Here is a 23,691-nt window from a genome sequence, read left to right on the forward strand (position 1 = left end):
ATAATTCAGCAGCCTCCACACTGCTGTTGAGGTCAGCCTGCCTTGACCTTTGAAACAGGAAGTAAAATTCAGTTCAAATTTGAGTGACTAGAAATATAACAGTTATTTGTTTTTTATATTAAAAAACTCACAGAATTTTTTAAAATATAGATGCAGAAAATATACAATCAGATTACAGTTTGAACTAAAGAGACATTGCATAATCAAAGTAGTTAGTAAACAAACAAAAAAATCTTTAGAGAAGATTTTCCCAAACCATGTTTCAATATGGAAATCCTAAAAATAAAAATAATTAAAAGCACATGTACCCAGCGCTCAGTTTATTGATCAAACTCTGTGAAAATAGATTTCTAAATCTTCACCCTTTCTTCAAATTATTGTGAAGTCAGTGTAAAAAAGAATGTCATAATAAAAAATTAGCCACATATTTTTATTAGTAATGCAAAGTAATCTCTCACATTTGTAAGATAAAATTTGGTTAAACTACACTTTTAAAAATCTGTTTTTTTTAATCCTTCAACCCCTTATTTAATAAATGTTGCATCCCCAAAATTTACTTATCTTATAAAAATGCAACCTGGATTCTAAAAACAAATTATTCTCCCGACTATTTACTGTGGTTTTATGTGTCTTTTATGCTTTTTTTTTCCCTTCTTTGCATGCTTCAAAAGTATTTTGTACCGTCAAATAGTGAAAATACTCTCCTCATTTCAAATTGAATTTGGTGCTGCTAGAAATTAACAGGGTATGACAACAAACCAATTTCTACAAGCTAGAAAGACAGCAAAATATATGTTGGTATATCACCTTCGTCTTTATTTTACAGGACCGCATAAAAGATGTTTGATAATAGCAGTATCTTTGCCCTCCAATTGGTTCTATTAATGCGACCCACAACTTAGCTATCCACCTTTCATCTATCTACTGTGCTTGTCAGATAAAAGATTATGTTGAAAGATGAGCTTAATTTTATTTTCTAGATTTAGGGAGGGTTAAAGCTACACACACACACACACACACACACACACACACACCCCTACCTCAGCCATATATGACAGAGCAGTGCTAAACTAGGTCTAAAGCTACACACACACACACACACACACACACACACACACACACACCTCAGCCATATATGAGAGAGCAGTGGTAAACTAGGTCTATGATTACAATTACCATAAGAAGAAGTTTAAGAATGTTCCTTCCAAACCTGAGTGTTCAGCTAAAGCAAAATTAAAGATGCAGGGTGTGTTTTTTACATTACTGTTATTATTATTATTATTATTATTATTACCATATCGGCTAAATCATTCCTCGCTCTACATTTAATAAAGGGTGATAGACCAAACACTGCTGATTTGGGGTTTGCGGTAATGACCCACCTGAGCGAACGCTTTGTGTACAAAGTGGCTCCCCATTAAATGAGGGCTCTGTGGAACCAGCTGGTTCTCATTTTGAAACAACCGGTTTCTCTATCCCCAAGTGCTAAAGAAAATAATCCCTGCAATCTATGACTACACACTTTCACAGAGGCAGCAACGAGAATTTGATTGTGGAGATAATTAAAGTCATTCCTGGAACTTCCAAGAAAAAAGGGGGGAAGAGGTGGGGTAGACAGAAAGAATAGTCAAATGATCGTGTTTAAAATTAAACTACGACAAATCATCTTGAGTGGAAGAAGACGGAGGAAGAGCCCCCGCCCTTCAGGGCATTCACTTGAACCAGCTCTGCCTCTTCTCCCGGCGGCTGCTCCAGAGGGAGGCCGGGGATGCGATGAGTCAGGGCCGCAGCCCCCAGTGTCCGGCTCGGAAGCCGAAGAGTCGAAACATGGCTCGAGAAGCTACTTGTCACTGATGACACATCACAGTGAGATTTTTTTTTTTTTTAAGTTTCAATCTTAAATAAAATAGCCAGAGAGGAATCTATCTGGATTCTTGAACCAACAGTCTTTCCTGGCTGATATGAAACACTGAGATTATTTTAACATTAAGAAAAAACAAAGAAGATACCAGGCGTCCCAAGGCACTCGTCTTTCAATCTGGAAGAAAGCTTGTTACCTTATTGTATTTTATTTTATTTTTAATACTACGCTGTTCTACAATAAGAACCCGTGCTCAAATAGCCTGAGTGACATTCGGCTGAACCTACGTTCCCTGCCTGCCTACAGATTTCATGAGCTTTAGAGGAAAAAACTAAATATGTGTAATCTGTCTGTCTGCGCTATCTACCTATAACAGGAAGAAGAGCTGGGCTCAGTGAGGACGATTCAGGGCCTCTCAATTAACCTGATTAGTTCAGCACACTGCTCTCATGAATGACACCTTATCTTGAAAATAAGGGAGAACTTCCTTCCTCGAGTAGACACAGGAGCCCCCTAAAGCCACAAAGAAGCAGCCTATCAAATGTGAGTGGCCTCTGCTTCTCCTCCTTCTTCCCAGCTCGCTGGTCACAGAGACTGGCAGACCGGCCGCCTGATTGGATTTTGTGTCCTAAGGACAGAAGGCAAGCTCCCGTCTGCCCAGGTGGCCTTGGAGAAGGCTGGGAAAGGGATGCCCTACGGGCAACGTGAAGCCCCTTCTTTCAGAGTCAACCAGGCACATGATGGGATTGGGGGTGGGGGACAGGAGGATGGGAGGGAAAATGAGTATTCATTAACCCTTCAATCATCAGAGTGGCATGTCAAAACTATACCTGCCTGAAAGAAAAAATGGTGAATTCTTAGGTCTTCTAACTTATATAAAACAAAGGTGCTACTTAAACATGGTTTATCCTAACACTGTTTTCACATCTGACATAATGATGGGAGATCACCAAGTTGCCCTACAAAAATCATGCTTTCCCCCAAATTCTCTGAAATCTTATGACTTGCAAATGATGCGACATATATGTGTTTTTTTGTTTTGTTTTGTTTTTATTCACATTATTGTGTGTAATCTTTATACTGGTTAACAGAATATATTCTTGAAATGTGCTTTGTAAGAATGTCAACAGCCGGGTTTTTCACTTACTTGTCTGCTCTGTGATTTACTTGATCAATTAAACAGTTAGGCAATGAGGAGATTTGCATGGTAATCGTGTGAAGATTAACATTTTTAAGTGTAACAAATTTAATATTTTATCTTACATTTGCTGTTTCTCATCACTCTTTAATGGCAGTGCCGTTTCACTTTATTGTGTAGTTATAACAAACCTGTCTCTAGCTCCTTTCATTTTTTATTTCACAAAAACATACCCTAAGCACCTTTTACTCACAGGGAGGCACTGTGCAGGGTGCTGGGGGGTACCGCAGCAACCAACCTGAGCACAGTCACTGCCCTCTTAGGCTTACAGTCTACCTCCTAAAGAGTTCATCTGCCTCGCTGTGTGCAGCAATACCACAAGGGACTAAACTTAGAATTCCACAGCTGGAAAGGGTCTTACACATCTCTTCATTCCAGACTTTATTTTAAAAATAACAGCCACCTTATACTGAGTATGTATTATGTGCCAGGCATCGTGCTAAGTACTCTCCGTGTGTTATCTACTTATTCCTCATGACACCCATAATAACGTAGGAACTACATAGTAAACTAGGAACTACTACTCTTATTCTCGTCTTATAGATGAAGGAACTGGGGCTTAGGGAAGTTAAACTGCCCACAGTCCCACAGCACTGGCAGGCTGGGATGTGATCCCAGGCAGTCTGACTCCACCGCCTGTGATCTTAACCCATGTGTAGACGGCCTCAGAGGAGTGCAATAGAGCCATGGAGCTTACCCAAGTTAATACCACTGGGTACGAGATAAACAGCAACTTCAACCCGGGATTATTTTTCCTCTTCATCATGATCCCAGTCTAAAATAGCATTCTTCTGTTTTTGTTTTTTTTAAATCCATATATTTTTTGTTTACACTTACTATTCCAATTTATTCTTTTCTTTTTGGTCAATTCTGAGTCACTGAGAAAGCTCCATGAGGCCAGGAATCATGTCTGTCTCTGTCCCTGTTATACCTCCAATCCTGAAAAAATCAGTTCACAGATCTGTCAAATGGAGTCAGTTTGTGCCCTCACAATTGCGCAAACAGAATTCTCTGAAATATTACACCTTAAAGTCCTGTAAAACTTTGCAAGTACCATTCAGATGTAGATTGCCATTAGACTCACAGTGGTCGGGGATTTTGTTTGTTTCGTTTTAAGGTGCTCATAGGCCAGGGTTCGAGTGCTGGTCTATATAAGAACATAGGGACAGCCAGAACAGGGCTCTCCCACTCCTGGACCACAGGAAGAAGGACTTCATTTTTTGGAAGATATTCTGAGATATACACCATACACCTGAGATTAGAATCTGACTTTAAGAAAACACCAATACTGTATAGAGAAACAGGTTTTTGACCCTGTTGGTAATAGCTTTAAAGATAACCAGATGAACTCCTACGAACTTTCTTTTCTACAGAACTTTCTAATCAATGAAAAGAGACCACTCACCTTCCATCTTTCTTTTGTCTTTGTAACGTGTGTGTGTGTGTGTGTGTGTGTGTGTGGCCAAACCTGATGCAGGTCTAGAGTTCTTCAAACTAACTTTCCATGTTGTGAGGAAACTTCAGCCAATAGTACATCCAAAACTATTAAAAAAGATATTTTAAGATGTTACTAACAGATCAAAATATGAACGAATGGGAAGCATATTAAAGATAGGAGGGAAAAAATCCCAGTAGTTTATCTATTGAACAATAATAAAGAAATTGCAAGTAGCATGATTATCTCATATTCAGATGGGATACAAAAGAGCTTTAGTGAAATCATGGTTGCTTTGAAAAGCAGAGACAACCTTTTGGCCATTAGGAAAGTTATCCAGCTGTGCTCCTAGCTCCTCGGTGTGCACCACCATCATCTAAAGCAGAGTGCACCCTCCAGCGCAGGCGGAGTATTCGGGTCACTAGCAAGGAGCAAAGCCATATGAAAAAGAAACAGCTAATATCATGAAACAAATATCCTAACATTCCACTTTGATCATTTTCAATTCATTGATTCAAAAAAAGTAGTTATTTCAACCTTGAAAATGTCGTGTCCTGAGCCCCCAATGTTCACACCCCACAGAGAGACTCTTCCTAGCCACACACAGTATCAATATTTTGTCAATTGAGCAGCAAATGAGCAAAAAAGTTCTTGAGGGATTCTTGATATTGATTAAAAGGACATTTTTTTAAAATTACCATCATAACCTTTACATAAACCAAAATTTGAGAATCTTATCAAAGCCCTATAAAATATGTATAGTAAGTGTGTCCACATTAGAAATGCACATGCACGGTTTGATTACTATTTTCTCTTTTCCCCCTGTGCTGGCACTGAAAGTGTTAAAGAAAACAATAAAAGAACAAGTGAGTGTACAGGGTAGGATTTACTGGCATTTACTTTTAATCTATGGCCCTTCACTCTGTAGCTTATCGGGCCTCTGTCAGTCCTTTTTCCTCCTTTATATTTCATGAGGAGCCCCCCATGCTGCTACTGAGAGACAGAGCCCAAGTGTCTATAAGCTTTTTGTCAGGTAAAAAGAGAAGAAAAAGGAAAGGAACAAGAGGAAAAGCAAAGCTAAGAGGCATCTATTAGATGTCACTAGGCTTTTGTATTCATGTCAATGATTCAGGATTAGAGTATTTGAAATAATCTTATTGAGAGGAATCAAAAGGCCCACCGAGTGAGAGGCTGCTCTGTAGCATATGGCAAAGGCACGAACAATATCTTATTAAAGATGTGTTGGCTAACACTATTACTTTATATTATATTACAAAACTATTGTGCCTCAAACAGTTAGCAGGATGGTATAGTTACTGAGTGCCATTTTGGAGGTTATTGTGTGGGATTAAGCTATATAATTTGCCAACTTGTCTAGTTAAGTCAATACAAGTAGGGTTTTGGGGCATGTTTGGATATGGAACCAAGCACGTCACCTTCAAAAATAAAAATTCCCAAAGCACACTGAAGACCACTCTGTTCCGACTGAAGGTGGAATACGTATCACATGGATAAAATGCCAATGGCATGTTCTTCCCCAAAATCAGTTTCATTAAGTTTGCTTCATTTAACATATGTGCCCCCCCTACCATGGAAAATACGAGAGTTTTTCATTGTTTTTTTATTGTTGTTTTTGGCTTAACTCCCCTCCCCATGAAGAATATGTGTGTGAACAGACACACGCACATGCACACACACACGTATGCACACTCAGCTTCACACTTTTAGCAGGATTAGGGCACTTAAAATTCTATTATAATAAGTACTGTAATGTTAAAACTTTCATTTGCTTCTGGACAAAGGGTTGTAACTGGAGAAATAGTTTGCAAGGGAGATTTATCTTCATCTACCCACACCTTTAAAGGCAACAAGCAACCAAAGACAAACCTGTACTGTTCACCATATTTCATTGATTGCAAGAGGAGTATTGAGGTCACTTTTATATTGTCCTGGACAGTATATAGTTATACAATTTGTAACGAAATGGATGGGATGGAGAGGGTATGGATGAGAAGGAAGAATTAGTAGCCTGTTTCAGATAACATCTCATGCAAATTAAAATGATCAAAATACCACCTCTTTATGCAGGAACCTCTAAATGGAGTTTTTAAAATCTGGTCAATTTTTATTAGAGAGTTCGGTCAGGTACTGACGATAAGTGTAAGTAAGGGAATTTATCAATGGAGAGTTGCACTTGGAGAGCATTTTGTTTTTGTTTTTGTTTTTGTTTTTCTCCATTCTAAGCAACTCTCTTTTTTTCAGAAAAGTAAAAGCATGTTTAATATAGTGATATATTCTCATCACAAACTGACAATGCAAAGTTGGACTTTGTACTGCTTTTCTGTATTTTTTCAGAACTGTTACAAAAGCAAAGTTATGATGACATTGAATAAAAACCCACACCATGAGATGACACCCAGGCTACGTTACACATACACACTGTTGATTCTTCAAAGCTCTATTAAATACATTTCTTGGAAGTTACTGCCGATATTTCCTTTACAGGAAAACCACTGTTGTTCATTATACAGTGTCTGCAATAGTATTATACCATGTAAAAGTACTTTGCATTATGATATATTGTCAGCATATTTGAAATGCATTTTAATGTATCCTGGTTGTATATTTGGGAATAGCTGATAGCAAATGGAATATAGACTGTTATTAGCTTATTATATTAGGTATTTTCTTATCACAGTAGCAAACTGCACACAAATGTATAGGGCTTATCTCATATTCAGAACAATATCATCTGATATGTGATAAAATTTAGAACGATACTCACATAAGTTTCATTGCTAATAATCACATAAGAATTCCCACTGAGAAAACAAATGTTTAAATACCCTAGGGTTAATAAACAATCGCAAATTCACACTAAGTGTCGATGTTGGGTTTTCACTTTTGAAAAAAGCAAACCTCTCAACCAACCAAAAAGGCAGCAATTATCCTGCCTGGGGCAATTTTAAACAGTGAATTCCTCCTCCTTTTATTTTATTCAAGGATTCAAGGTTAGGAAATCAGGTGTTACAAAAGGTTTATCAGAGCTCTGAAAAATGCACCTACACCTCTGGTTCTTCATGCCCCAGACCGCCATTTGTGTACAGCAAGATGATTACTTTTGGTGGTTGGTCCTTCTCAAAACTGGATGAAGACCAAAATAATAAGAGTTGAAAGGGCAGTGAGACAAAGTTATGAAACTGACTACGAGCCTCATTTGCATCTTTAATAAAAGCATACGTTTATGTTCCTGTGATTTGAGGACTTTTTTAATGGAAGAAAAAAAGAAAATGTTAATGAATTTTGAGATTTATCTCTGATGATAAAAGGCAGAAGGAAGTCATTTATTGTTGAGTTGACTTGATGCCTTTACAATCTTTGGATAATACATATTATACCCCACTCCACACAGTGGTAAAAAAAAGTGTATATATAAAATATATATATATAATTATATATATAATAAGAATGTAGTCTCCTAATTCTATAGTTTTACTATTATTTCCCTATTATACAGATGGATGTATATGTGATATAAATACATTGGGGTCGATTTAATAAAGAAAATTAGCTTGGTGATATGATAACACTGCACTTTTCTGAAAAGTTTTAGCACAGCATTTATACCTCTTAGATGAAGAATGAATTCTTCAATAAAATTGTCTCTCTGAACAACCCTAACATGGTTAAGCTCTTCTATTCATATGATGTACATCACGTAAAATCAACAGGCAAAATGAGCATTCTAATATTTTTATTACTGAGCATTCTATTTCAGACAATAATCATAAAACAAACCCAAGTATTACCTAAATGAAAGTCACCTGGATGTGGAAGATCTGTAGACAATTCTGGGAAAAACAAATATAGGCTCCTTTTTCCTTTTTAGAAGACACTTGGGTAAGTACTGAAATAATTTCAAACAGACTAGATTTTTCACGTTACAAAATTTGTGTATTTTCTTTTAATGTCATATGTCAAGGCCTACATCCCATAGCAATAAACATAGATACAAGAATTCTTATAAATGGAAAAGAAAGACATGGCAAATGTGTTAAAGCTACGATAAGAAAACCCAAAATCTTTAGAGGTATGTAAGTTGACAGGCTTTAAAAATTGTTTTGGGCTGGCCAGTTAGCTCAGTTGGTTAGAGCACCGCCTTGTAACACCGGGGTTAAGGATTCAGGTCCCCATGCAGGCCAGCCACCATAAAATAAATAAATAAATAATAATAAAAATTGTGTTCTCAATATTGACTTTGAGTAACCCAAACCTTGCAGGTTACTTGAGCTATGCTGTACCCTGAAAAAACTACATCTAATTTATACAAGGTCTGGCCAATTAGCTCAGTTGGTTATGGCATGGTGTTGTAACACCAAGGTCAAGGGTTCAGATCCCCATACAGGCCAGCTGCCAAAACTACATCTAATTTATACAAGGTCTGGCCAATTAGCTCAGTTGGTTATGGCATGGTGTTATAACACCAAGGTCAAGGGTTCAGATCCCCATACAGGCCAGCTGCCAAAAAAAAATTTTTTTTTGATTAAATAAATAAATTCATATGAAATAAGAGAACATAATTTGAGAAGAAATTTCAACCTTTATTATTTCTATCTATTTTTTTTTAATTCCACTTGTTAACAGCTAAGGATCCACAGCTAAAGGTAATGAAAAACTGAGCTCTTAATGTCTTCTCTTACTCAGTGATCTATTTTATCAATCACAGTAATCCTAAGTTGAAAAAACAAACAAAGAAATATTGAGCTGCCCCCATCCCACCTTCCGGAAGTAAACAACACAAATCTAAGCAGAATTCAGGGCTCTGTGTGAAAGGAACCCTTTAGTATAATTTGGAGGAAAAAATGTTTTTGTAAGACTGTCTGTATTCATCCACATCATTACTCAAAGATAGTTTAGGAAAGTAAAGAGTTTAGTGAAGCAAATCAAGGATGGATGATAATACTAACTAGCTAGATATGAAATAACAATTTGAACCCTTAATATACTCAGTTCAAGCATTAAAAAGGAAGTTTCTATATAGAAAATGGAAGATTTTTTTATAGATGCAGAAAAACTGGGTTCCAGTTCAGACTACCCTATGTGACTTTTGTCATTATCATCTTTTCTGATTCTTACAAAGTAAACCTAATTAAGAACCTCCCTCATTAGTCTTCCAGAAAAATTAGCACAGCTTATGCTAATTACTTCTGCAAAATTTAATAAACTTGTTGAAATGGGAATTGTCTAATGAGGTTTTATTTATTGAACTAAGATAACTCCAAGGAAAAAGGTTAGGACACGAGGCTATCCAATGTGGTAATAAAACTACAATTTATTCAATTTCTAAACACGAAGTTTATTGCAAACCTTTTAAATTCAAATATGAGTTACTGTATGAATATGTTAAATCAATCCTCACCTTAATTCAATAACTGAAAGTCATTTTTTGCTTTTTACTTTAACAATAATTACCACACATAGCCTTTTACTTCACTGATAATGAAATTTGCTGTTATTAGTTCCTGGTCATCAGCTATTAAACATAACACATGTGACTTTTCCCATGTCTACACAGCCCAAAGACCTGGATCACTGGGCACAAGCTAGGTTTTGTGCTTCTTAAGCTATTTGGCATCAGGCAGAAATATAACCTGGCAGTCAACTACAGGTGTATACCTACTACATTTACAGCAATTTTTCTATAAACTTTTTTTGAAGTGAAGACAAATTGTCATGATTGTGAAAAGAATTTGAGTCACAGTTTACTTACTTTGTTGCATACCATTAGAATGATGTAGAAACCCATTCCCTAAATCACAGTATGCAACTGCAGATTTTGTTCATTCCACTTTTTTGATAAAACATGCCAAGCCGATGTTCCCAAATCACTGGCAGAAAATAATACAGCCAAAATTTAACACAGAAATAGCTTGCCCCGCACCACTGCCATATGACCAGAAAGCTTCTTCTATCTATCCTATAAATAGTTTTTCTGAATAACCACTGCTGAAAGTCTTTTGACTGATAAAAATAGCAATGTTCTTCCAAATTCCGAAGGACAAGCAAAGGGAGCTAAAAATTATTGGTGCTGAAAAGTTGACTGTGCGTTAAAACTATGCTAAATCCTAACACAACAATTGCTTGTACCCTCAGCTCTATAATTGCATATTGTATGCATCTTGCAAAAACAGTTAATATTGCTACTGAATGCAGGCCCCATAGCCTATTTTTACAAAATATTTAAGGATTCATATCCATAAATCTGAAAGCAAATCAAACCCTAAGCACGTAACACAGATATTATGCAATCAGTAATATAGAATCAAATTGGAAACTATGAAATTCAAACACGGTGGCCATAATTTTTTTTCCTTTGCAGCAATTTTACAAAATTGGAAAATCTTTTCTATCTTGCCCTTCTTTACATAAGTTCTTTTCTTGTTGTTATTCTCTTCTCTCATTATTAAAAATGAAAGTTTCACATATCAGCACAGATAGGACTGGAGCTTTTAAGACCTTTGGCAGACTGAAGGAAAAATAAATTCTGAAAACTCAGATGCAAATAAAAATAGCTAAATGAGGTTTTGCATATCGACTGGCATCTCTGCATAAAGACAGAGTTCATGGAAGGCAGTGGCAATAGCCAGCAAATAAACATATGTTGGGACTTGTGCACATACACCGTGTTTCAGCCGTTTTTTTAAAGTACCCCTGTCTTAAGAGACCAAGGTTGGCTACACACTGTTTTCTACTTTGTCAAACCAAAAAGGGAAAAACGAAAAGGATAAACGTCATGAATAATATCACTAAAGCCACCAACAGCATAAAGTGCATACTTATTTTGCCTAAATTGTTTGAACTCTCCCAGCCAAGAAAAGGTTTTAAGTACCCTACTGGGACAGATGCAAGGCGGCAACAATAGAAGCCACACTAATGCAATCCAGGTAACACAATCCTGTTTCAAAAACACGGGCCGGGCTAATTACAGCGCTGCTGAGTCGAGTTTCTTATACCATCACAACCCACAGGAACAGGTCAAAATCAAATGTTATTCAAACCACAGTCATATCAACCTTCTATATCAGAGTCACAGCTTAAAACCAAACGAAGAACTTAAAAGCCTAACCCATTCACAAGAAAAAAAAAAAAAAAAAAAAAAAAAGTGTTTTCATTGCGGGTGGCAAAGTAAGGTTTGTGTCATCATCTAAACCAAAAGGAACTGTGTGGAAGAACAAACGCTTATAGTTTCAAAGTTTGGGGGAATATTTGGGCTAGTCCTTTGATAAGAACATTTTATTTTTAATAGAATAAGAAAAACTTGCTTAAAACAAATGGTATTTTAAAGAGGCATATTTAAATGAAATGAACAGCATAAAGGTAATATGTATTTTTTGACCTTATTCATTTGAAGACTTTCATCTTCTATTGCAGAAAAAGCAACTATATGAATGACATATCTATTCTCGCAGATAAACCTGCTGTCCTAATTCTATAGGCAGCACACAATATCACTGTACATTAAACTTTCGTATCTTTTAATTTTGAATTAAGTATGTTAATACTCATATCAAACAAAAATACATATTTTTAGAAATTTTAGTGAGACATATTTAATTGAAATATCTGATTGAAATGTAACCTCTATAAAGCTTCTTGGCAATCAATATTGGGTTTAAGCCTGAAGAATCGCATAGGTCAAAATCAACAATCAATCTTTTGACTATAATGAAGCAAAGTAAACACCCTATTTTTTTTGTGGTTGTTAACTGAAAATGATAAACCAAGCCAAAAAAGGTAAAGGGTTGAAAAGACGGGTTTTTTTGGTTGTTGTTATTGTTGCCAAAAATCAATATTACCAAAACCCAAATAGGGACTTCTGTTTGGCTGTTGATTTCTTCAGTGAGGGATCAATCGGTCTTACTCGCAAGACTCTTTTTCCAGCTAAAGAACGCTAGCTCTTTTCCTAGCTGACAATTGACAGTACCTATAAACCTTCCAGGCCATTTAACTCTCAATGAGTAATGCTATGTAACAAATGGTTTATCATACATGTTTCCATACAATGAATTTCAATAATTAAAATGTAGAATGAATATTTGGAATCAGACTTTGCATAATGTGTGCACATACTGACTCGAAATTGTACTGAACAACTAAAACAGATTTATTGTTCTACAGTGATTTACTTGGTCATGTCAGATTAGTAATATGGATCTGTTTAAAAACACAATAATTAAGACAAGCAGGATAAATTAATCAACTTACAATACAGTATGAGCTGCAATCAAACTCGGGAAGTAACAGTAGAAAATCTTGGTTCACAGATCTCTTTAAACTGCTTTTTATGCATAAATAAAACCTTAAAATGTAGATGGATTACATCCAACAGAACTACTGTAGCTAAAAGTGATAATGATTCAAACATTTTTCAAATAAAAGTTAAATATTTATAAGCACCCAACCACATTTCATAAATCACAAACTATTATTATTTTATTTCTGAAGCTTCCTGGCACAGCATGAGGACCGAGCCACAGAAAGTCAGGAAAGAAAAAAATATTCCTTTAGGAGCATGAATCAGACACAAAACCGGAGCAATTCAAGAAACAGGCCTCCAAAAGAACATTCCATACGGCTTTCCCAGGAATTGCAATCGCTCGGCGCAGCTTCAGTCATGACCAACAGGCAAATTTCAGCCCCATGCATTCCTAACCCTCGCCCATGAGCGGCACAGGGCAGGTGTTTCATTATAATGAGGAACAAGAATCCAGTGAAAGAAGAGTGGTCCCTACCTGTCAATTATCACTGGATCTGAGGGAGTCTCATTTCGGTTGCCACAGCTTTTCTTGTCACAACAGCGGCTATGGAGCAAAAGCAAAAGGATTTAGTACAACCATTACAATGTAAAATCATCATTTAGGCAGACAGAAGGTTCAAATTGCTGGGTTACAAATGCTAGAATTACCACAAAGCCATACCTGGCAATCAACGGATCCCTGGGACAGAAAATTCTATTTGGGTCACCTATGGGTTAATGGCCAGGCTTAACCTCTCCCTGCTGAAAGAAAGAGGGAGGGAGAGAGGCTCTCCCAGAGCCACAACTGACAGCCCTAAGATGGGGTCTCCCCACCACTGCCCGCGGTGTTGGGAGAGTTCACTGTGAAGTGCATTATTATTACATCTATCCAATGAGAATATTCAGAATTGTGGGTGGCTCAAACGTTCTTCCCTCAAGATCACACTAATTGTGTGGAACGCATCAATAATGAGGTATGAGTGATTTCTCCCCCTCCAGTCATTTTGTATTAAATGGATTCCTTTTTCTTCCTCTTTCTCTTTATTAGTGGTATTTCCTTCAACCATAGCCTTTTCCAAAAATCCTAAAGCTATAACTGTTTGCTTTAAACCATCTTCATAAAGAAGGTAAAACACTACAATTAAGACATGGAAGATGCAAGAGCAGAGAAAGTGGAGATCCACGTTTCTCTGACTCTTATGGCCTGTACTGGTCACTGCTTAAGTTTTCTGGGAGCATTACAGCCAGTGGATACAACGGTTAGTACAGCCCTGTCCATGGACGCTCTTTATTAGGTCAGAGAAAAAAAAAAGCCATGAGCAAGAAAAGCACCCGCCACTAAAATCCCACCCCAGTTGTGACCTTAAGGCTGCCAGTTTTTAATAAACTGAGATGCTTCTAAAAGAGTGAAAAGTTTGTGTTTTTGAAAAGTACCCATGGTCAACAGAAAACTATCCATCTGAGACTTGTTTGCAAGTAAAAAAATGTGTTCACTTGCTGATCTATACCAGGGGCACACTATAAAAGCACATATTTGATCAGTCAAGAAGGTGGAAAGGTAATCCAAGGGTCATACTTTACCATGCACCACAAATAAAATATGCACCTTTCTCCTCTCTTACACATGCACATGTACACACACACATACAACAAGAAGGTGGAAAGGTAATCCAAGGGTCATACTTTACCATGCACCACAAATAAAATATGCACTTTTCTCCTCTCTTACACATGCACATGTACACACACACATACAACACACACACACTATTGCAACTTAGTGAATCACACAGCCTATATTTAGAGAGCTGTTGGAAGGAACCAAACATTGAACTTCTTTTCCAGGACCCAGAAATATATTTCTGCATAGGGAGTCGTTCACCAAAATTGGGAAGTCTCTTTCCTTGCTGTAACTATATCTCAGAGAAGAGAATGAGCTTCCAAACTTGGTGCTAATTCTGTTTGTCTCTGCTATCTCCAGAAAGCAATGGTAAGAACAGTATCGTTTTTATAAAAGCCTCAGCTAATAATCACTCCATTCACCTTATAGCCTTTCCCTTTCAGATTCGGAGGAAATGATTTCCTCCAAGTCTGAGTTGTGCTGTACCGGTACTTTTAGGATAGAAAGCCCAAAGTATCCTGATACCTAAGAGACAGATAAAGAAACAAGGGAGTGGGAAGTGCAAGCACTGGGAAAGCATGCAAAAAAAGTTTTTTTTAACTGAAGTTCATCATCCCTGAACTCTTCTCCCTTATACCTACATTTTGCAGACTTGCCAGAATAGCACAGTAGTTAAGAACACTATCTGCGTCACTAAGAGCATGGTCTCCACCTCAGAGAGTCTTAGTTTCCTTATCTGTAAAATGGGGTGATTGTAGCACCCACCTCTAAGTGCACTGGCACAGATTCAATGTGACCAGGGTGTAAAGCCTGGGCTCTGCAACTGGCCCTACCAAGGGCTCATCACTATCACTCCCTGTGTCTACCTCCACCAGCCTCCTTCTCCTCCTCCAACTCTGAGCAAACCCATCTTGTGCTTTGCAGAGGCAGCAGGTCTCCAAAAGCAACCCACTAACAGAGCCTAAGTCCCCTTTAGCAAGGAAGGAAAACTGATGGATGGGAAGGCCTATTTCTCCTCCAATTTCTTTTTCAAAACAACTTGGCAAAGCAAGTCCTTGGTGGCCGCACCCTCACCACAGTCCTGCCTGATGAAATGCTCTCCAGAAACTCTTTCAACTTGCTTGATGATAATTGTGGACAGGAATCTACATCTCAAGCCTAGCTGATTCTCTCCCTCCCCACTGCCACCATCTTCATCCAAGTCACTCTCTCACTTGGACACCTGCAGTGGCCTCTCACCTGGTATCACTGCCTCCACTCTGACCCCTTGCAACAGCCATGTCAATGAGACTGTGTCACTTCACTACCCAAGACCATTTCATAGCTTCCCACTACACTTAGAATAAATCCATGACATGATATGATGCCAGACCACCCCCCAACCTCCTGCCTCTTTCCTCCAACTTGCCAAGCTCCAGCCTCACTGGACAGTTTAAACCCCTCTGATGTGCCACACTCAATCTGACCTCAGGCCCAGGCACAGTTGGGCCTCTCTGCCTGGTCTGCTCCTCCTCCAACCCCTTTCCTAGAGCTCAACCTACACACTCCTTCCTCAGAGAGCTTTGCCTTGACATCCACCCTTAATCTAAATGAGTTTCCTCCTGTTTTTTTGTTTTTTGTTTTTTGTTTTTCTTTTAGGGCACTTAACACGATGCAAATTATATTGTTAAGTATATATTTGTGTATTTTTGGCTACTATCTTCCTCCCCTCTCTCATTCTCCTCTCCCTCTAACCCATATGCTTCATGAAGGAAGAAACTGTCAATTTCACTTACCTAATGAGTAGCATAAGGCCTGAGATAGACTACAAAAGCTCAAAGATTGAATGAATGAATGGATGGATGAATGGATGGATGATTGATTGAATGACTTTATGAATGAATGTTAAGTACTAGGGAGAAAAATGCAATCCAGGAGAATAAGAGGGTGACATATAAAGGAAGCCAAGCTGACCCAACCCATACACCAAACCACCTCCCCCAAGCAAGTGCCACACTAGGCCTGAGATTTGTCCTTTGGCTTAACACAGTCCTCATCTCCTTAAGATAAAAATGCCCCGGAGATCAGCTAGATGAATTTAATCATGCCTCTAGGCTGTGTCCCAAGGGACCCAAGGAAACAGGCAGATGCAAAGAACAGAAGGAAAGAAGGAAGGACAGAATAAAAACAAAACAGGGAGAATTAAGAAAGTAAGAGAAAAAAGAATAAAGGTGCTGGAGGTCACTTAACTCTTACAAAAAGGAAATAGCTTTATGCAAAGCATTGAAAAATATCCCAACAGGTTTTCTGTTTCTTGGGTCACGTCACTGCATCACACAGTCGCTGCGTTCCCAAGATGTGATACTCAGGCTTCTGAGTATCACCTCAGTGGCTACAAAATAGTGTATGTATATATACATATGTCTGCACATACATATGGATATGTACATATGTGTATACATATACATATATACATGGAATTCTGTGCAGCATCAAAAACAATGAAGGTGGGGTTTGAGGCACTATTATTGGAAGAAGTCTACATTATCTTGTGAATTGAGAGAAACAAGTTGTAGGATAGTCTGTACTGTATGGCCCCATTTCTGGGAGAAAAATGAAAGAGGAAAGGGGCGTGGAGAGAGAATGTTTCACAAGCTCGGACACTCCCTCACTCCATTTAAGCCTTCATAATGTCATCGCTGTAGAAAGGCCTTCCCTGACCACCCCAGAATGCTCCAGCCCCTACTCCACCTCCACTTCTCTACACAACACTCTCCACGTTATATTTTGTATTTATTTGTCTTCTTTCATTGTCTGTCTCTCCCACTTGAATATAAGCCCCAGGAGGACAGAGTCTCGGACTGTTGTGTTCACCCTGATATCCACAGCAACTAGAACCAAGCCTGGTGCACAGCAGGCCTTCAGGAAATATTTTTTGAATGAATGAATATGAACTTCAAAGAGTTAACCTACAGGGAGTGGAAGAGGCAGTGGGGAAGAATGGAGGATATGTGCTTTATTTTCATACTTCTGCCACGTTCTGCTCTGTATTGCAATAATACTTTCCTATTAAAAAATTAAAAATCAACCACAAGTGGGTGAAGGAAGGTCTTCCTTTAGACATGAACTGACATCTATCCCCCTGTAGCTTCCTTAGCCAAGCAGAGTAACGATCTGTCCTTCGTACCCATAGCAGTCTTTCCTGCCCATGTGAGTTCTCCCTTCTCTAGCTGAATTGTCCCTAGTTATTTCTACTAAACTCAGAGGGACCAAGAAAGGTGAGCACCGACCTCCACCATACACAAGACAGGCATTAACCAAGAAGGACAAGCTGAAGAACAAATCTGCATATGTTTAAGGCCGACGAGGGCTCATACTGAAACAATTCAGTACATGAAACATACAAAAGCACATAAAGGAAAAATTACTGTGTTAATAAAAAAAAAGTCACAGTGATAATCATGTCCTAATTACCAAGTGACTGATGGATCTTCACCCATCAATTCAGTACATGAAACATACAAAAGCACATAAAGGAAAAATTACTGTGTTAATAAAAAAAAGTCACAGTGATAATCATGTCCTAATTACCAAGTGACTGATGGATCTTCACCCATCAAAAAAGTGTCTTTTAGGCTTCTACCATGTGCGTTGGGCACTGTACCAGGCAAGGACTTGGAATTTGCTCCCTAAAGTGGCATCTATTGGGGAGCTTGAAGTTTCCTAATTTGCTTTGCCACCAACACAGAATTCCAAAAGCAGGCAGCTGCCACCACTATTCACATCCCTTCCCAACCTGCAACACAAGTGACAGGACAGCAATGTGGCCATTCACAAGAGTGGGTACCCAACACCTGGTACATAAGCTGAGGACTCAAAACAGCAGCTCTTTCCTCAGCAGGATATTGTGCCTCCCAAACAATTCTGCACACCCAGAGAAAAGCAAACTTATGAGTCTCTTCCTCAGCCACCTAACACAGATGGCATAGTTCTAGAGAGCTGACTCACAGCTTCATAAATCATGGCAAGAAACATCTAAATGTTGCTGGGTCATGGGACCTGCAGATCCTCATCTCAGGGGCATGGCACTTCTTCCTATAAGTCGAGGCTCTGTCAACTGAAGAACAGCATCATTTCAAACTCTGATCTTTACATTAAAGAAAAAAGGTGCTTTACCTATTTAGCTAAAGTGGCTAGAGAATGAGATATATGAATAAGATGGATGACTAGTTTTTAAAGAATCCATTGCATAAGTAGACTCTTCTATACTCTGCTTCCTCCCACATCTTAAAGTAAATTAACTGTTCTTATAACACTAACTCAGCACTTGAGCTCGTGGGTCCCTCCTCTTCCACCTCACCTGGAACCTGCCCCATCTATGATACCTCCTCTGTTCTGCATTTGCAACTCCTCCCATCCTAGTTAACGCTTTCCTGCAGTTTACAAACAAGATTCCTCATTCTCTTAAAAAAAAAAGAAAGAAAGAAAGAAAGAAAAAGACATGCTTCTCCTTTTCTCTAGAGTTAGTTTCTTCACTATCCATGATTCTTCTTGCAAGAGTCGCCACCACTCCTTGCCACCTGAACCCCATAAAAACTGGCAACCAGGCCCCAGCACCTACATGAATCTCCTCTCTCAAAGCCTGCCAGTAATTTTCTGGGGCTTCTCTAAGTCTTCAAGTCCATCTGGATCTCTCTAGCACTTATTATATGGATGACTCCCCCTTTTTGAAACACCTCCTTTTATCACTATTCCCTGTATGCTCAAGGTTCTTTTTCTGAATTCTCTAACACGCCCTCCCTCCTTGCTAAATATGATTATTCCCCAAGAACGTCTCCATGGCCTCTTCTTTCTTTCTCCTACCCTTGTCAATCCCATCTAAACCCATGGCTTCCATTCTCACCTTTGGAAAAAGACCTCTGAAGTCATTTATCTTTGACCATGTCCCTCTTCCCAGCTCCAGACCACAGGTCTCCCCACCGGCACACCTCTCCACACATAAATCCTGCCTGGACCACCAGAAAACATGCCTAGACACTTCTTCATGCACCCTCTCAAATCCCTTTCCTGTCTCACCTCTCTCCCCATTCCCGCTGCTCCTACCCACCAACGTGTTTCCTCCCTTCTCTGAATAGGCACAGCCCTTTGCCTCAGGCTCTCACCCCCTCAGCACTTTCTTGAATGCTGTCTAGTGGTCTGCTATGGGTCTCATCTCCCAAGCTACAGGATAAGCTCTCCCACTGCAGGACCCAGTCTTTCAGGCTTTGCATTCCACTGTGCTCTGCACATAGTAGGTGTTAAAAAAATGAATGAAACTGATATGAACAAATATGAAACTGGCGTGAACATATATTAATGTTTTAGTCGACACTTCACTGACTTTCAATGTTCTCTTATTATCAGTGATGCTGAGCCACTATGTGCCAGATATTTAGCTAGACGCTGCAAATATTTCTGGTACTGTTTCTGTTAATGCTCATACTACTACTATTACTAATAAAAATAGACATCCAGTACTTGCTATGTGTTAGGCACCCTGATAAATTTATGGGGATTATAGCATTTAATCTTAGCCATACTTTCTAAGTCATATTATCCTCCCATTTCACAAATAGGACAAGTAAAGCAAAGAGGAAAAGTGAGGCACTTCCCTGCCTTCAAGGAGCTTAGTCCAGCAAAGGAGGACAGACTGTGGACAGGCAGTTACAGACCTGCTGAGTGCTATGAAGGAAACGCACAGTGTATACAGGACTGCATGACAAGAGGACTTGACTCAAGCTAAGGGCCAGGGATGCATCTCTGAGGAAACCATGCTTAGGTGGGAATCTGAAGGATGAAATCAGAGTAAGTCAGTAAAAGAGGAAGGAAGAAAAGACATATCAAGGGACTAGGATAGCCTTGAGAATTCATGATCCTACAAAAATCAGGCACTGATATTGGAAAAAGAGTGTTTTTCTAACCAGAGCACCCATCCCCTGCAACTAACTGTCTTGTGCACTCGAAATGGAGAAAACCTGCTTCATTCAGCCTGCCTGGCTGAAAACTAGGTTCACCTATGATGTATAGTTTGTATTTTCCATTCACATTTAAACACAAGATGTCAGGATGCCCTTATAATCAAATCCCTCATGAAATCCTGTTTTAAAAAATCACTCATGGGGCCATATTATTTTAAGAACTTCACTACCAGGTATTAGCAAAATGTAATGATGATTGGGATCATAGATTCCAAATTACCAAAAAGGCAGAAACTCTCCCAAATTTCCACAGAAAGAGCTCCATGTCAACAAGTCAGACAGGTTTTGTCTCTGAGTGGTAATAATTATAATCCAAGGGTGGCAAGTCCTTTAGTCAGCCCAAGCAATGGGGTCACCTTCTCAACAGAACACAATGGATTTTTAAAATTTGCAACCACCTGAGACACAACTCTCTCTGGTGTTTTTCTTTTTCCTTTTTTTTTTTTTTTTCTTTTTCTTTTGCCTGCAACAAAACAGAATCACCAAGCCCTTTCTTGTCGATCTAAATTCTGTGTCTCCTTTATGATAGCCAATGTACTATAAATATACAGCTTTTGTGACATCAACGCAAAGTTTTATTGTGCCGTTAGCTTTGATAAAAAGCACTGCAGAAAGTTGTTTAGAAATTAAATATCTAAAACAAGCTATTTTAAAATCCAGGGCCTTCACTATTTCATGTCTGCAATGAAGAAATTTCATCTTGGGGAGAGCAAGCTGTCTTTCACACCATATGGCTAATGGTGGTGCATAGCAATTAGCCAGGCTGATTAATGGTGAACAGACTCTAATTTTATGCTTATAATTGAGCCTGCATTTGCACCCCTGGTGCAAATTCAGCACATCCCAACTTCCACTTACAACAGGCAAGAAATCAAGAGAAATAGGATGGTGTGGAAGTGAGAATTTTTTTCCTAAAGCCCCCTAAAGAGCATCAGATTTGCAATTTAAAAGACTGTTAGCCACACAATGGATGACAGGTTTGTGTAATAGGGTCATGGCGGCCTGGTAAACAAACAGTACCTCTTACACATCTATAGGCAGCCAGGAAAACCCGTAATCTGTAACATTAGCAGGATGACATTTTGAATATGGCTTTTCCCTCTTAGCCACACAGTACAAACATCATCATTTGCCTTCAGTGGCTTGAGGATTTTATTTTTGCTATTTTTATGTTTCTGAAAAATAGAAAGAACATCAGCAGTAAAGCACACCAACCAGCATAATAAAGTACTTTGAACCAATGAATTTTAAAAACAAGAAAAATATAAACTGCATTAATAGAGGGTAGGCCTGTGTGTGAAAGGCATAATATATCTTTAAATATTTCAAGAATAGAATTATTTCTAGCATAGTCCAAATATGTGCAGATATGAGATGCAAATCTGTGACATATAGGTATTATTTGGCCTATTGGTTGAGATCCATCTTCCTGTCTGTTTCCTATTTTGCTAGAATCACATGTAGTAGAATATAGAAAATTCATTCTAACATCATACTAATTGTAGGAAGGAAAAACAAAGATATGGTCAGAAAAACAGAAAAACGAAGAAGGTCATATATTAATGCTTTTCAAACGGATTTTACTCATTTAATCCCGAAAGTTGCAACTCTGCTTTATTGTCCAATTGTTATATGCAGTATAACATTAATTTTTGCCTAACATAAGAAATCCATGGCCATATTTTTGAGTTCTGCTACTCTCTAAAATTAGAGAAAAACAACCTGTTTTGGGAATAATTAACAAGTTTTACAAATCACTGAAGTGAAAACTTATTTTTAGGATATTTTAGGATAATACATTAGAAGCACGCATTTGAAAAAGAAAAAAAATGAAATTTTTATATACATTCATAATTATAGACACAGAAGTTAATATGTGTGATTTTACTCAGGAGGCACAGTAAGCCCTTTTTATTTCATTTCCACCTGTAGAGTGTTAAAATTGCTTTTCCCAGAGCTGACTGTTTAGCTCAGTTGGTTAGAGTATTGTGCTGACAACACCAAGGTCCAGGGTTCGATCCCTGTACTGGTTAGCCACCAAAAACAAATATTGCTTTCCGCATGAGTCCATGAGCAGCAAATAAAGCCCACCCATGCCGAGGTGGCAGCTGAAGCCCTAAATAGACTGGTCAGTAATAGTCAGTCGCCAAGCACGCTCTGTGCCAGGAGAGCCTGCATGGTTAACAAAGCAATTAGTAGCCTTTCTCTGATGCACAGTGGCATCTTCATGCTTTATCCAATTACTCAGAATATATTGGAAGCAAAGTGCTGGTGTATTTTATGAAGAATAAGAATGCAAGTTAAACGGCTATTCCCTGGTCTACTCCCTCACATGTAGAAGACCATGGAAGTGAATTTGATCTGCTTGCATGTTTTCAAATGTATCTTTAGTCTGATTAGGGGCAAAAATAAAGACACTGGTGTGAGTGACATGAATTTTTATACCTTTTAGGGACTCATCTCTGCCATTCTTACAAAAGCTCACTACCTCTAAGAAACATTAGCTACATTGTTAAAGTTATATACAGGGTAAATAAGACATCAGATGCAAGGGAAAAAAAACAAAAACCAACCCACACTCAATTTAAGGAGAAATGATGCCTAGGTACAGACAGTCACATTTTTAAGAGTGAGAATTGAAAAGGGGAAACTACAACTTTCAAGTCTTACCCAAACAGAGGCCTCTGCTGACATCAATAGAACTCTTACTCATTTCACTAGCAGTGCAGTTGAGCGCATATATTAACACTAAAAGGGTTATATTGTATTTTATTCTATTGCAAGGGAAAAGAGGAGGGCACTGCTTTGTGCCCATTAACAGTATGATATCAAAATGGAAATGTATGCCTTTCAGGATGAAATCTAATAAATGACTGAGAACTACCGTGATGCCTGACACTTTACTAACAAAGACTCATGTCTAACAGTTCTTTTTAGATTGTCTAATAGAAGAGCAAAATAAATATATACCCAAAAATAGATCTGAGTTCACCTAGATTTGAGATACAATTTCATCTTCTCTTTGCTAATTAAAGGAAGAGACCAAGGTATTTCTTACCTGCACATGATCTCATGTGTGAGCAAGACTCGGCACATTTCTGGGTTCTTGTCTTGGCCTTCATACACTATGGCCTGAAAGCAAAGGCATGATTTTAGCTAAGAATGAAACCAAGCAGCAGAAAACAAACTATCACCATTGAGTTCTTGACCACTCCACCACTACTGAGAACCAATTAGCCTTCAGGAACCGAAGGCATCACTGGATGATAGTTTCAGTATATGTT

At 38.4% G+C, this 23,691-nt stretch overlaps 1 protein-coding gene across 2 annotated transcripts in view; it reads right to left on the reverse strand.

Annotated features, from left to right (window-relative positions):
• EBF1 (early B-cell factor 1) overlaps positions 1-23,691 on the reverse strand; it is a 402,505-nt gene that overhangs the window by 366,465 nt on the left and 12,349 nt on the right. For both annotated transcript variants that reach the window (XM_008571252.1, XM_008571253.1), the window contains exons 4-5: positions 23,466-23,539; positions 13,287-13,355 (exon numbers count right to left, since the gene is read on the reverse strand). In XM_008571252.1, coding sequence (XP_008569474.1) covers positions 13,287-13,355; positions 23,466-23,539 — 143 coding nt within the window. The remainder of the gene's footprint in view (positions 1-13,286; positions 13,356-23,465; positions 23,540-23,691) is intronic.

The sequence above is a fragment of the Galeopterus variegatus genome, unplaced genomic scaffold (assembly GCF_000696425.1).
Source record: "Galeopterus variegatus unplaced genomic scaffold, G_variegatus-3.0.2 Scaffold671, whole genome shotgun sequence".
Taxonomy (NCBI): domain Eukaryota; kingdom Metazoa; phylum Chordata; class Mammalia; order Dermoptera; family Cynocephalidae; genus Galeopterus; species Galeopterus variegatus.